Source organism: Kogia breviceps, chromosome 6 (assembly GCF_026419965.1).
Source record: "Kogia breviceps isolate mKogBre1 chromosome 6, mKogBre1 haplotype 1, whole genome shotgun sequence".
Classification (NCBI taxonomy): domain Eukaryota; kingdom Metazoa; phylum Chordata; class Mammalia; order Artiodactyla; family Physeteridae; genus Kogia; species Kogia breviceps.
The window spans coordinates 63280629-63296181 of NC_081315.1; the positions used below are offsets into that span (position 1 = coordinate 63280629).

At 39.3% G+C, this 15553-nt stretch overlaps 1 protein-coding gene across 3 annotated transcripts in view; it reads right to left on the reverse strand.

The window, feature by feature from the left end:
• The window catches only part of SCD5 (stearoyl-CoA desaturase 5), a 155216-nt gene that overhangs the window by 38536 nt on the left and 101127 nt on the right, over positions 1-15553 (reverse strand). For all 3 annotated transcript variants that reach the window (XM_059066996.2, XM_067035929.1, XM_059066997.2), the window contains exon 3: positions 10585-10790. In XM_059066996.2, coding sequence (XP_058922979.1) covers positions 10585-10790 — 206 coding nt within the window. The remainder of the gene's footprint in view (positions 1-10584; positions 10791-15553) is intronic.

A 15553-nucleotide genomic window follows, 5' to 3' on the forward strand; every position in this document is an offset into this window, starting at 1 on the left:
GTACCGCAAAAAAAAAAAAAAAAAAAGAGAAGAACCTACAACCAAGATTACTCTACCCGGCAAGGATCTCATTCACATTTGATGGAGAAATCAAAAGCTTTATAGATAAACAAAAACTAAGAGAATTGAGCACCACCAAACGAGCTGTACAACCAATGCTAAAGGAACTTCTCTAAGTGGGAAACACAAGAGCAGAAAAAGATCTAAAAAACAAACCCAAAACAATTGAGAAAATGGTAATAGGAACATACATATTGATAACTACCTTAAATGTGAATGGATTAAATGCTCCAACCAAAAGACACAGGCTTGCTAAATGGATACAAAAGAAAGACCCATATATACGCTGTCTACAAGAGACCCACTGCAGATCTATGGACACATACAGACTGAAAGTGAGGGGATGGAAAAAGATATTCCATGCAAATGGATATCAAAAGAAAGCTGGAATAGTAATACTCAGATAAAATTTTATCAGATAAAATAGACTTTAAAATAAAGAATGTTACAAGAGACAAAGAAGGACCCTACATAATGATCAAGGGATCAATCCAAGAAGAAGATATAACAATTATATATATATATATATATATATATGCACCAAACATAGGAGCACCTCAATACATAAGGCAACTGCTAACAGCTATAAAAGAGGAAAACGACAGTAACACAGTAATAGTGGGGGACTTTAACTCCTCACTTACACCAAAGGACGGATCATCCAAACAGAAAATTTATAAGGAAGCACAAGCTTTAAATGACACAATGCACCAGAAAGATTTAATTGATATTTATAGGACATTCCATTCAAAAACAGCAGATTACACTTTCTTCTCAAGTGCGCATGGAGCATTCTCCAGGATAGATCACATCCTGGGTCACAAATCAAGTCTCAGTAAATTTAAGAAAGTTAAAATCATATCAAGCATCTTTTCTGACCACAATGTTATGAGATTAGAAATCAATTACAGAGAAAAAAAACATAAAAAACACAAACACATGGAGGCTAAACAATACGTTACTAAATAACCAAGAGATCACTGGAGAAATCAAAGAGGAAATCAAAAAATACCTAGAGACAAATTACAATGAAAACACGATGATCCAAAACCTATGGGATGCAGCAAAAGCAGTTCTAAGAGGGAGGTTTATAGCAATACAATCCTACCTCAAGAAACAACAAACATCTCAAATAAACAATCTGAACTTACACCTAAAGGAACTAGGGAAAGAAGAACAAACAAAACCCAAAGTTAGTAGAAGGAAAGAAATTATAATGATCAGAGCAGAAATAAATGAAATAGAAAGAAAGAAAACAATAGCAAAGATCAATAAAACTAAAAGCTGGTTCTTTGAGAAGATAAAAGATAAAATTGATAAACCATTAGCCAGACTCATCAGGAAAAAGAGGGAAAGGACTCAAATCAATAAAATTAGAAATGAAAAAGGAGAAGTTACAACAGATGCCGCAGAAGTACAAAGCATCCTAAGACTACTACAAGCAACTCTATGCCAATAAAATGGACGACCTGAAAGAAATGGACAAATTCTTAGAAATGCACAACCTGCCAAGACTGAACCAGGAAGAAATAGAAAATATGAGCAGAAGAATCACAATTAATGCAATTGAATCTGTGTTTAAAAATATTCCTACAAACAAAAGTCCAGGAGCAGATGGCTTCACAGGTGAACTCTATCAAACATTTAGAGAAGAGCTAACAACTCATCCTTCTCAAACTCTTCCAAAAAATTTCAGAGGAAGGAACACTCCCAAACTCATTTTATGAGGCCACCATCACCCTGATACCAAAACCAGACAAAGGTACTACAAAAAAAGAAAATTACAGACCAATATCACTGATGAATATAGATGCAAAATCTTCAGCAAAATACTAGCAAAGAGAATCCAGCAACACATTAAAAGGATCATACACCATGATCAAGTGGGATTGATCCCAGGGATGCAAGGATTCTTCAATATACGCAAATCAATCAATGTGATACACCATATTAACAAATTGAAGAATAAAGACCATATGATCATCTCAATAGATGCAGAAAACCCTTTTGACAAAATTCAACACCTATTTATGATAAAAACTCTCCCGAAAGTGGGCATAGATGGAACCTATGTCAAAATAATAAAGGCCATATATGACAAACCCACAGTAAATATCATTCTCAATGGTGAAAAACTGAAACCATTTCTTCTAAGATCAGGAACAAAACAAGGATGTCCACTCTCACCACTATTATTCAATATAGTTTTGGAATTCCTAGCCATGGCAGTCAGAGAAGAAAAAGAAATAAAAGGAATGCAAATTGGAAAAGAAGAAGTAAAACTGTCACTGTTTGCAGATGACATGATACTATACATAGAGACTCCTAAAGATGCCACCAGAAAACTACTAGAGTTAATTAATGAATTTGGTAAAGTTGCAGGATACAAAATTAATGTGCAGAAATCTCTTGCATTCCTATTCACTAATGATGAAAAATCTGAAAGAGAAATTAAGGAAACACTCCCAATTACCATTGCAACAAAAAGAACAAAAAACCTAGGAATAAACCTACCTAGGGAGACAAAAGACCTGTATGCAGAAAACTATAGGACACTGATGAAAGAAATTAAAGATGATACAAACAGATGGAGAGATATACCAGGTTCTTGGATTGGAAGAATCAACATTGTAAAAATGACTAGACTACCTAAAGCAATCTACAGATTCAATGCAATCCGTATCAAATTACCAATGGCATTTTTTACAGAACTAGAAAAAAAATATTTTTAATTTGTATGGAGACACAAAAGACCTCGAATAGCCAAAGCGGTGTTGAGGGAAAAATACGGAGCTGGAGGAATCAGACTCCCTGACTTCAGACTATATGATAAAAGGTACAGTAATCAAGACAATATGGTACTGGCACAAAAACAGAAATATAGATCAATGGAACAGGATAGAAAGCCCAGAGATAAACCCACGCACCTATGGTCAACTAATCTATGACAAAGGAGGCAAAGATATACAATGGAGAAAAGACAGTCTCTTCAATAAGTAGTGCTGGAAAACTGGACAGCTACATGTAAAAGAATGAAATTAGAACACTCCCTAACACCATACACAAAAATAAATTCAAAATGGATTAGAGACCTAAATGTAAAACCGGACACTATAAAACTCTTAGAGGAAAACATAGGAAGAACCCTCTTTGACATAAATCACAGCAAGATCTTTTTTGATCCACCTCCTAGAGTAATGGAAATAAAAACAAAAATAAACAAATGGGACCTAATGAAACTTCAAAGCTTTTGCCCAGCAAAGGAAACCATAAACAAGACAAAAAGACAACCCTCAGAATGGGAGAAAATATTTGCAAATGAATCAACGGACAAAAGATTAATCTCCAAAATACATAAACAGTTCACACAGTGCAATATTATAAAAATAAACAACCCAATCCAAAAATGGGCTGAAGACCTTAATAGACATTTCTCCAAAGAAGACATACAGATGGACAAAAGCACATGAAAAGCTGCTCAACATCACTAATTATTAGAGAAATGCAAATCAAAACTACAGTGAGGTATCACCTCACACCAGTTAGAATGGGTATCATCAGAAAATCTACAAACAACAAATGCTGGAGAGGGTGTGGAGAAAAGGGAACCCTCTTGCACTGTTGGTGGGCATGTAAATTGATACAGCCGCTATGGAGACCAGTGTGGAAGTTCCTTTAAAAACTAAAAATAGAATTATCATATGATCCAGCCATCCCACTGCTGGGCATATACCTGGAGAAAACCATAATTCAAAAAGACACATGCACCCCAATGTTCATTGCAGCACTATTTACAATTGCTAGGACATGGAGCCACCTAAATGCCCATTGACAGATGAATGGATAAAGAAGTTGTGGTACATATATACAAAGGAATATTACTCAGTCATTAAAAAGAATGAAATTGGGTCATTTGTAGAGACTTGGGTGGATCTAGAGACTGTCATACAGAGTGAAGTAAGTCAGAAAGAGAAAAACAAATATTGTAGATTAACGCATTTATGTGGAACCTAGAAGAATGGTACCGATGAACCAGTTTTCAGGGCAGAAATAGAGACACAGATGTAGAGAACAAATGTATGGACACCAGTGAGGGAAAGTGGTGGTGGTGGGTGGTGGTGGTGTGATGAGTTGGGGGATTGGGATTGACTTATATATGCTAATAAGTATAAAATGGATAACTAATAAGAACCTGCTGTATAAAAAAATAAGTAAAATAAAATTCAAAAACAACAACAAACAAACCTCAGAGTCAAAGTGCTGAAAACCAAAGATAAAGAAAAAAATCTTGAATGCAGCAAGAAGAAACAATAAATGCAGAGGAATAATGCTAAGAATCCCAGCAGATTCCTCAGATCCTATGCAAGGCAAGATTGACATCTTATCATTCTGAAAGAAAAACCCTGCTAATCCAGAATTTTATGTCCAGTAAAAATACCTTTCAAAGTTGAAGATAAAATAAAGACCTATAGACAAACAAAACTTGAGAATTTATTGCCAATAAACCTGTGCTACAAGAAATGGTAAAGGAAGTTCTTCAGGCAGGATGATATCAAATGGAAATTAGGATACACACACACAAACACACAATAAAGAGGCTGGAAAGGAAATAATTAAGGTAAATATTGAATATGTTTTTTCTTATTTTAATAGTATATAGGGTATGAATACTTTTTTTTTTTTTTTGGTACGCGGACCTCTCACTGTCTCACTGTTGTGGCCTCTCGTGTTGTGGAGCACAGGCTTCGGATGTGCAGGCTCAGCGGCCATGGCTCTGGACGCGCAGGCTCAGTGGCCATGGCTCACGGGCCTAGCCGCTCCGCGGCATGTGGGATCTTCCCGGACCGGGGCACGAACCCGTGTGCCCTGCATTGGCAGGCAGACTCTCAACCACTGGGCCACCAGGGAAGCCCTGAATACATTTTTGTAGAAAGAAAACACAGCATGATTTATTTTTAAAAGTTTAGAAGGTTATACATCAAAATTTTAACTAATTTTCAAAAGATTAGAGAAATTTTATGAAGTAATTGTTAGAAGAAGTAATAACTAGAAAATGAATTTTCTGTTATGAAAAAATTTTTCCACTTTTTTTGCTCTACTATATGGTAAAGAAGAGACAAAGGAAAGGCAAAAGGAGTCTTTTTCTCTGATGCATAAGCCAATTGTAATAGATCTAACTTTTTAGAGAATAAATAAGGATTAAATAGAAGTTTCTTATAAGGGTTGTTGTCTACTGGCTGAAGCTTTGGGGCTGTAAACTTATACATGACTTAAAGGACTGTTTATTCCAAGAAAATATTAAAACACTATTCTCTACATGGTCTAGAAAGAGAGCCAGGAATTGATAATGTCTAAATATTAGTGAGACTGAGATCTACTTGCACCAAAATGTCTTTCATTTTGTCAATCTAATCTTTCAAATGTCATTCGAATCTTGCTTTGACTTCTATGTAATTATTTAAATTTACATGAAAACTAGCTAAGATTTCTTCTCAGTTTTGGTAGTAAAGTAATATTTTACTAGGGAAAGAATAATTTAGTGCAAACATATACTATTTTCTTGACTTGGTTAATCAAGGCCATGCAGAGCCAGAATCTTTAGAATTCAAGTCCAGAATCCAGGTACCATCATCTACATGACAGAGTTATTGAAAGGATCAGAGAGAATGTGTGTAAAGATATAATGTAAGTACATAGTGGGCAGTTAATAAATGGCAGCTATTATCAGCTACTGAAGTGACTCGAAGATACATGAAGATGCCTTTATTGCCATCAACAATGAAGCCAAGATAACACTTTGCAAACAGCAGTTCAAGAATTCATTGACACCTACTGATTAATATGTCTAACATGCTCGTGTTTGAAGTATTCAGATTCCAGACATTTGAGAAACTGTCTCCTCATCTTGCCAGGGGAATTTCACACATAGAAATGTATGGTCAATGTGGGGAAAGAAAAATGATACTAATGAAGTTGATGTATTTTCTCTCTCTCTTTCTCTCTCTCCCTTGCTCACTCTCTCTCTCTCTCTCACACACACACACACACACACACACACATATAGAGGCAACTTCTCCCAACGTCCAGATATGTACCAGATAAAGGAACAAGATAAAACCCCAGAAAAACAACTAAATGAAGTGGAGATAGGCAACGTTCCAGAAAAAGAATTCAGAATAATGATATTGAAGATGATCCAGGACCTCGGAAAAAGAATGGAGGCAAAGATCGAGAAGATGCAAGAAGTGTTTAACAAAGACCTAGAAGAAATACAGAACAAACACATAGAAGAATTAAAGAACAAACAAACAGAGATGAACAATACAATAACTGAAATGAAAACTACACTAGAAGGAATCAATAGCAGAATAACTGAGGCAGAAGAACAGATAATGACCGGAAAGACAGAATGGTGGAATTCACTGCTGTGGAACAGAATAAAGAAAAAGGAATGAAAAGAAATGAAGACAGCTTAAGAGACCTCTGGACAACATTAAATGCAACAACATTTGCATTATAGGGGTCCCAGAAGGAGAAGAGAGAGAGAAAGGACCTGAGAAAATATTTGAAGAGATTATAGTTGAAAACTTCCCTAACATGGGAAAGAAAATAGCCACCCAAGTCCAGGAAGTGCAGAGACTCCCAGGCAGGATAAACTGAAGGAGAAACATGCCGAGACACATAGTAATCAAACTGACAAAAATTAAAGACAAAGAAAAATTATTGAAAGTAGCAAGGGAAAAATGACAAGTAACATACAAGGGAACTCCCATAAGGTTAACAGCTGATTTCTCAGCAGAAACTCTACAAGCCAGAAGGGAGTGGCATGATATACTTAAAGTGGTGAAAGGGAAGAACCTACAACCAAGATTCCTCTACCCAGCAAGGATCTCATTCAGATTCGATGGAGAAATCAAAAGCTTTACAGACAAGCAAAAGCTAAGTGTTCTGACTGAAGGAGCGGTCTCCAGATCCTGGGTCCCTCTCATTTACACATCTGCCTGTTTGAGGAAACTCTCCAAGTGTTTACCTGGGTCTCTTTGTACAAATATTGCTCCCTAGGAGGGAGTGGAATCAGCAACAAACCCTGGCCACCGAAACTGGAACAGGGACTTTTGCCCTAGGAGGACTGCAGAGAAATGGACTCTCTAAGGGGTGCCACTGAAATGGCCCAGGACTGGGTCCCAAATGAGCTGGACACCTTTCTCTATTTCTTAGGAAGCTCCCCACTCAGCCTAGGGTAGCAGGGACTGAGACCTGATATGACAGTGACATTGCTGATGGGACTGACCACTCCAGCTCCCACCCCTAAGTGCAAGGACTTATTCCTTAAGGAATTTATCTCCTCCACGTGGCCTGACTGTCAGGGCTGGTAACCTGGCTTCATGAACATGAAAAAAGCCCAAATGGCCACAGTATCGTTGTGTATCTTGGAAGCTCTCTTCCTTTAGTTCAGTGATTCTAAGCCTCATTTTGGATTACGGATCTCCACGTTCTCTAGGCTGGATAATTACCAAAGGACATGAGTGTCCACCCACACTTCAGAGAACTGTTGTAGCTCCTTTCAGACAACGAGGCATAATCCAAAGGATATTGAGCAAATAATCTGAGATGTAGGTACTTGCTATAGACTGATGTTTGTGTCCCCCCCAAATTTGCATGTTGAAACATAGTCCTCAATGCAATGAGGGCCTTTGAGAGGTGATTAGGTCATGAGGGTGGAGCCCTCATGAATAGGATTACGGCCCTTATGAAAGAGACCCCAGAGAGTTCCCTTGCCCCTTCTGCCATGTGAGGACAGAGCAAGAAGATGGCTATCTATGAACTAGGTAGAGAGCTCTCACCAGACACTGAATCTGCTGGTGCCTTGATCTTGGGCTTCCCAGCCTCCAAAACTGTGAGAAATAAATGTTTGTTGTGTAAGCCACCTAGGCTATAGTATTTTTGTTATAGCAGCCCAAACAGACTGACAGAACTTCTATCCCCAACTTTCTATTTAAATTTCATTTATTAGTTTTTTCATAGGAAAAATGGAAGGCATGGGTTAACTGATTTGTAAGGCCCCTCCTAGCTCCAAAGTTCAATGGCTCTATATAGTTCTATGAAATGACAGACATGATAAATATCCTTGTCCCCATCCTCATCTACCATCTTCTCATCTTTCAGGTCTTGACTTAGAAGCTAGTTCCAGCTGGTAGGGTGGGCTAGGAGACCACTTTCTGTGTTCCCATGGTGCCTTATTCTACCCTATTATAGCACTCTTCTCTCTAAAGCATAATTGTCTGTAAGTTAATTTGTGGGTTCCCTGCTAGACTGCAAATTCTGGGGGAACTGAGACCAATCTTTAAGGTCGTATCCTCAGCCGCAATTTCTAGCAGGAGCTCAATGATATATAAGAAATGATAATATGAGTGAGTGGTTTCTGATAGCTACAATCTCCTTTGGTCACTGGACCGGTGATGAAAGATGTTCTCAGATAACTATTCAAGGAACATGCCAAAATAGCCTTTGTTCTTCTGCCTGCATTTAGCAATAGTCTTTGGATATAGGTACCATGAGTATACACCCAATGAATCAGATTACCATATTTAGTAAAGGGAAAAGATGAAAAAAAACCTTCATTTTTATGGTCAGAGAAACCCAGACTATTATTCTCAGCTTGGTTCTCAGGAATAAAACAGAAGATCCTCTGCCTCCTCATCTGAGCTCTTCAAATTAATCTAAGGTCTGATTGTCCCAAAGCATTACTAATTGTATAGCAACATCATTTATATCACAAAATTGGAAATGACATACATATCCCATCACAGAGTGATGGTTAAATAAACTACGACACTCAAATGGTGAACCCATGCAGCCTTTGATAATGGTGCTTACAATATAATCTGAAGTTAAAAGGCAAGACATAAAAGCATATAAGCAGTTCGACTGCCATCATGTAAAATATGTCAAATATACACATAAAATATAGAAGGAGACACTACAGAATCTCAACCGTGGCTGTGTTTGTGTGTTAGGACTGTGCATGAGTTTCTTTCTACTTTTCTGAATTTTGCAGATTTTCCTCTTTTACTCTCATGGTGAAAAATCAAAATCAACAAATCATTTAATTGTAAATTGAAAACATCTCCTATAAAATTTTGGCTATTGATATTGGTTGCGTCCACCTGAAAGAGCTGTATGGAGGAGCACAGAGAAGACCCTATGGTGAAGCCAACAGAAGCAGGGTGTGGAAAGACAGGGAATCCTCTGGAGTTGCCGCTGCCTGTGGAATAAGAGACATCACGGACCTAAGCTCTTACTATATAAATGCCAGGCATTTCTCAGACATTTTTTTTCATTATGTCCTCATAAAAGCTGTGAGAGATAGGTACTACTGTTATTCCCATTTTACAGCTGAAACTGAGCTTTAGAGAGGTCAATCCTTTTGCAAGGACCCGGAGGAGCCCAAGTGTGAGCCTTCGCAACCTGTCCCACCATCCACTGAGGGGAAAATGAGCTCGTTTCTCAGCCATACCTCCTCTCGTGCCAGGATCCATTTCCATTATTGGGAGATTCTGTTTGGAATGAGTCCTCAAATGACTCCTGCCTGTCAGTGGAGATGGTGTCCAGTGACCATTTGTTCACCATATTATCTCAAGGCTCTCACGAGAGTGTGATCCCAAAATTGTCCCGCTTTGCACATAAATCCATTGCTTTGGGGCAACGAGCCCATTTATAAATGCTCTCATTGTGGCCAACTTTACAGATCCAGACCAACACGGATAGAGCCCAGGCCAGCTCCCTACTTAAAAGGTGAACCATGGTCGCCCTCCACTTGCCAGCACGATAACAGGCAAGCTTTCACCATGTGCTTGTTGAACGTAGATCCACACCCTGCAAATGCTGATGGACTGAATATGCTCAGCTGACACCATTAGTGCACACAAGCATTTTGAGGCTCTTTGTTACATGGTCACGTTTTCTCTGCACAGAAACCTACTGGTGTTACCATTTCCAGGGGTGGGGGGAGAAGAGGCTTCACTACAAGAGAATTCAGGGAGAACAGAGCAGGGGACCTGGAGGGAGTCCAGTCCTGTTGAAGTCAAGTGTGTCACTAAAATAAGCAAGTCCTCTCTTTCCTCCTCGCTACCCCAGGGAAACATGAATGAGCGAGCGAGGACAACTACAGAAACATTCCCACGAAATCAGTAGTTCAGGTGGGTCTGAAGGAAATGACAAGTGGACTTAAAGGAAATCCATTTCAAAATCAAGTTCAAATTCAAAACAAATGTGTGAACAGGGAAAAACGTAATGATCAAAAAGGAATGAATTTTAAAATATACATATATATAATAAAAAAATATTTTAAAAAATAAAAATAAATTAAAAGGAATGAATAAACAGACAGCAATCCTAACAAGAAGACCCAATCGTCAGGGTAAGTGCTATGCAGAGAACTGCTTGGAGACATTATTGCACCCCATTGTGCCCTGTCTCCAGGTCCTGTCCCTCAGGGACGATCGATGGTGTCCATTCACTTACTTTCTCTGGAACCGGACCACAGGATCAGCCAGCAGGTCGGTGACGTCCAGCTTCCTCCCCTTCTCGATAACGGCCCGATGCTTGCGGACAAACAGCCACCCGATATGGGAGAAGAAGAAGCCCCGGCGGGCGTTGTGGGGATCAGCGTCCGTCTCCGAGTACTTGTGGTGGACTCGGTGGTCCCTGGACCACTCGAAGATGTCGTTCTGCAGAGAGAATGCAGAGCTGAGTGAAGGGCTAAAACACCCTGGCGCCTTCCCCGAAGTGCCTCAGCCTCCCCGCCCCCCGCCCCACCCCCTCTCCTCATCACTGACTTAGACTTGCTCGCACCCCCAACCGCAATCTCTCAACCTCAAGTTCAATCCCTGGGGGTTGGTCTGGGGTGGTTTTCATCCAAATAAGAGTACATCCTCACTTAGTGGGGATCTTAGCTTGTCTTTGGAATGTGCCCACTGCAGGAGGTTCAGGCTTGTTGAGTGAACTAGTGGGGAAACCTGAAGAAAGTTCTGGTTACCGAAGTCTCCTGGGAGATCATTCATGTCAAGAAGAGAGACATCTGTCCTCAAGTTTTGGTGGACAGAGGAGAGGTGTAACCTTGAGTATGGAAGGGGGTTAGTTCTTGGTCTGGCTCTCTCTGCCCTCCCGCCCCCACTGTGATGGAGTTCATGTCCAACACACAGCAAAGAGGAAGTCAGTAAGTAAAAACACAAAGAGGTACTTCACCAAATCTCTGCAAAATACCGAGGCACAAATAATATTGTTTGAGGACTGCTCTAACAGTGTGTCACGGAAAGGAGGGGAGGGGACTTAGGCTCCTTGAGGAATCTGGTGTACTTGGCCGAATCTACAACGTGGAGAAGCAGCAATGCCTGAAGGGCAGGCGGCACTCACTGGAAACCCAAGAGAGACTCTGGTGCCCAAGAAAGGAGAAGCATCAGAGTCCAGCAGACTCTGCCAAACCCACAGACAGGGTGGGGCTCAGACACACATGGGGAACCAGCCTGTTGACCCTCTGGTGACAGGAGTTGGAGGTCCTGGGTAAGCTATCAGGGCAGCACTTCAGCTGACACTGTTAATGAAATCTTAGCTATAGCCATGGGCCAATGAGATCTATAAACTTTCAATGTATACTCAGATTTGTTTTTATCTGATAATGCTTTGAAAGCTTCGAGATGACAAATTAGGTTGGGAAGTAGTGCTTTAGATAGGAAAATTACAGTTGACCCTTGGACAGCACAGGTTTGAACTGTGCAGATCCACTTATACATGGATATTTTTCAATAGTAAATGCTATAGTACTTCATGGTCTGAGGTTGGTTGAATCTGAGGATGTAAAGGAACTGCAGATAGGAAAGGCCAACGATAAATTATAGATGGATTAACCCCCAAGTTGTTCAAGGGCCAACTATAATCTGAAAATAAAAATAAATATATATAGTGTATAAGCTCTTTTTTTAAAAAAAAGGTAATAATGTTTTATACCATACTATTCAGTACTTAGTCATGCTTTCATTAGGAATCTGCCATTTCACAGATATTGGCTTCATGCTGATGAGAAGAGAGAGAACTGTTTTATCCTCAAAGTTTTAGCAGTTCTTTTCACCAAAAAATATTTCATGGAGTTTTTTGTCTCTCTGGCTCACCCAGTGCTGCTGGAAGGCAACTCAACCTTATTCATTTTATAGCACCATTGAAAACTTTCAAAATTTGCTTAACCCTTGGGTAATGGGACAGAAAGAGGGAGGGTAGAAAGACCTTAAGAAGTATATGCTCAGCTTTGAATATAAAGAGGGAAAAAAGTGCTTAGCAATCTGTGTAAGGCAAAAATTGTAGCCTGGTGCTTCCCTGGTGGCGCAGTGGTTGAGAGTCCGCCTGCCGATGCAGGGGACGCGGGTTCGTGCCCCGGTCCGGGAAGATCCCACATGCCGCGGAGCGGCTGGGCCCGTGAGCCATGGCCGCTGAGCCTGCGCGTCCGGGGCCTGTGCTCCACAACGGGAGAGGCCACAACAGTGAGTGGCCCGCGTACCGAAAAAAAAAAAAAAAAAAAAAAAAAAAATTGTAACCTGGCTTACTGCGATAAGAAAGAGGTCTTTAAATTTTACCAGTGTGTTGAAACACAGTGGTTGGAAAGAGTGAAAGCATTTATTATTTATAATCACAGAATCTGGAGTCTGGAAGGAATTTCAAATGTCAAGACCATTGCAGCCCATGGAATAATTTATTACTTTTGCATCCAGTTTATTGATTTTATTGCAAACCCAACTAAACATAGGAGGGAGGGGGAACACTCTGTCCCTAGTCCACAGATGGCAAAATTAAGGTTTAGAAGACATGTATTCAAGTTCATCTAGTAATTCAAACCAATAATGGAACAAAGATGGTGCTCCTTTGGTTCTTAGTTCACACTCGTTTCCAAAAGATATTTCCCTTATTCTTCAAGTTTAGGGGAGGGAGAGCCTTTTAAAGAGAAGTCTCATTTTCCTTGTTAAAAGGTTACGTTGGTTCTTAAATTTATGGCAATGCAATTTTATAAAAACCCTAAGTGGAGAGTTCCAAAGGGCTAGAAACATTATTCTCATAAAATTAAGCATGATAGAACAATAAAAGAATGATGAGGAGGACAAGTTGGAACAGAGATATTTCTTTATTTTAATCCCCCTTACTTTAATACCTTCCAGACAGAAGCTACTTTGACTGAAGCAGTGGAATGAAGGAAGGATTTGGGCCACATTCCAAATAATTGAGCATACAATCAAGCGAAAAATACTTTAAGATGTACTTTAAAAAATCTTTTTTTTTTTAAACTCTAAAGCTGAGTCCAGCGAAAAAGTGACTCAAAGAACAAGATGTAAACCAACAATAGGGCAGAAAGGAAGTAAGATTCACATGCTCGTCTCTGGGCCTTTTTCTTCCTACTTATCTGCATTTTGCTTCTACCCCTAAGTGATTGGGTGTGGAAGCCAACCTGGGAACAGCACTTGTGTTTGATGAAAAGGTGTTCGTACCGAGGGTGTGTTTAGTACAGTCAATATGTGAGGAAGGGAAAGCTGAGGGCTGACAAGAGATGGTGACCTTCCATCAATGAACTGACTTGTCAAGTGTGCGTATTCCGTCTGTCCAGGCTCTGCGTGCACATTTTAATAGGGGTATGATGCTGGACTCAGCAGCAATTCCTGAAGCCTAAGTATGTACACTTTCTAACAAATCAATTAACAAATGATTCAACTTGTAACTTCGAGTTTGTACTTAACGGTCGGTTCTGGTAGATCACGGTCTTAATACCCCATTACCTTCAATAGTGGACACTCACCCTGTGTTTATTGATCACCCCTGACAAAGAATTGTTGTGGTGAAGGGAGCTACATTAGTTCTAAGAGTGCTAGCTGTAACTGAGGCACAGGCAGGGGTGGGGTCGGGGGAGCAGGAGAGGAAGAGGAAGAGAGCCAATCGGGAGTATACCCCTCAGTGGCTGGTTTTATTACCCAAGAAGCCATACCATGTCCTACTTTGTGCTGTCCAAGAGAAATACAATTGTGAGCCACATATGTGATTTAAATTTTCCTAGTAGCTACACTAAAAAAGTGAAAATAAACAAGTAAAAAATCAATTTTAATCATATATTTTTACTTAACATACTACATCCAAAATATCATTAAATATATTATTAGCATAAAATCATTAATGATATATTTTATATGATATTTTTCTGTACCCATATTTCAAAACTGGGCTTGTATTTTACAATTCCAGCACGCCTCAACTTGGATCAACCACATATCAAGTACTCAGTAGCCACATGTGGCTGGTGGCTACCACATTGGACAGGGCTAACCCACGGTTTGGACACTTCTCTATATGTGTTATACTTTTAAAGATTTTTTAAAAATTCAATGTTGATTATGGGTGAGAGTGAGAAATTGGCACAAACCATGTGAAGGGCAAATATGCTGCACGTATTAAAAGTGCTAAAATTGTGCAGTTAGTTTTCTGGAGTTTATCTTAAGGAAATAATCATGGCTCTGTGCAAATATTTAATCACAAGGATGCTCACTGAAGTGAAAACTTGGAAAAACCCTGAATTTCCACATAACAGGATTTGACTTTGTACCTTGTGATACATTAGTTAATTGAATACTCTGTGTGTGTGTGTGTGTGTGTGTGTGCGCGCGCGCGTGTGTGTGTGTGTGTACATAGAAAGTTTCCAAAGAGAAATATTAAGAAAAAGTCTTAGGGTTACCTTAGGGGAGGTAAGACTGGGAGGTAGGAGAAATACTTTTACATTTTATTCTATACTCAGAAATTTTTAACAAGAGCATCTGTTGGTTTTGTATTTAAAAACTCACAAAAAGGGATATTGTAGTATTGACATGTAGAGATGAGGTAGAAGGTAGTTAAGTGAAAGACAGTTTTCAAAATAAAAGATGAAGTAATGAATGCATTCTTAATAAAAATATGTATTTAAGCACAGAAAAATTTTAAAGTATAAGTCAACATGTTTACAGTTGCTCTCCATAGGGAGTGGGGTGATTTTTAACTTTTTCTTTCAGTTTGTCTGTATTTTCTACGTTGTCATAATGATCAAGTTTTTCTTTTGTAATATGAGGGAAACAGATTATTTTTAAATTTCTATACCCCGGAATCAAAATAACCCAGCTTCTGCCATCAGCCCCAGGTTAGGATGAACTATGAAGCAATAATATTCATCTAGTAATCCAGTCAGTGATATATCTTTTTTTTTTCTGTTACCTTTTCTGCCTTTTTTAAAAAATTGGAGTATAATTGCTTTACAATGTTGAGTTGGTTTCTGCTGTACAATGAAGTGAATCAGCTATATGCATACATATATCCCCTCCCTCTTGGGCCTCTCCCTCATCCCCCACCCCATCCCATCCATCTAGGCCATCACAGAGTACCAAGCTGAGCTCCCTGGGCTCTACCGCAGGTTCCCACTAGCTATCTGTTTTACACA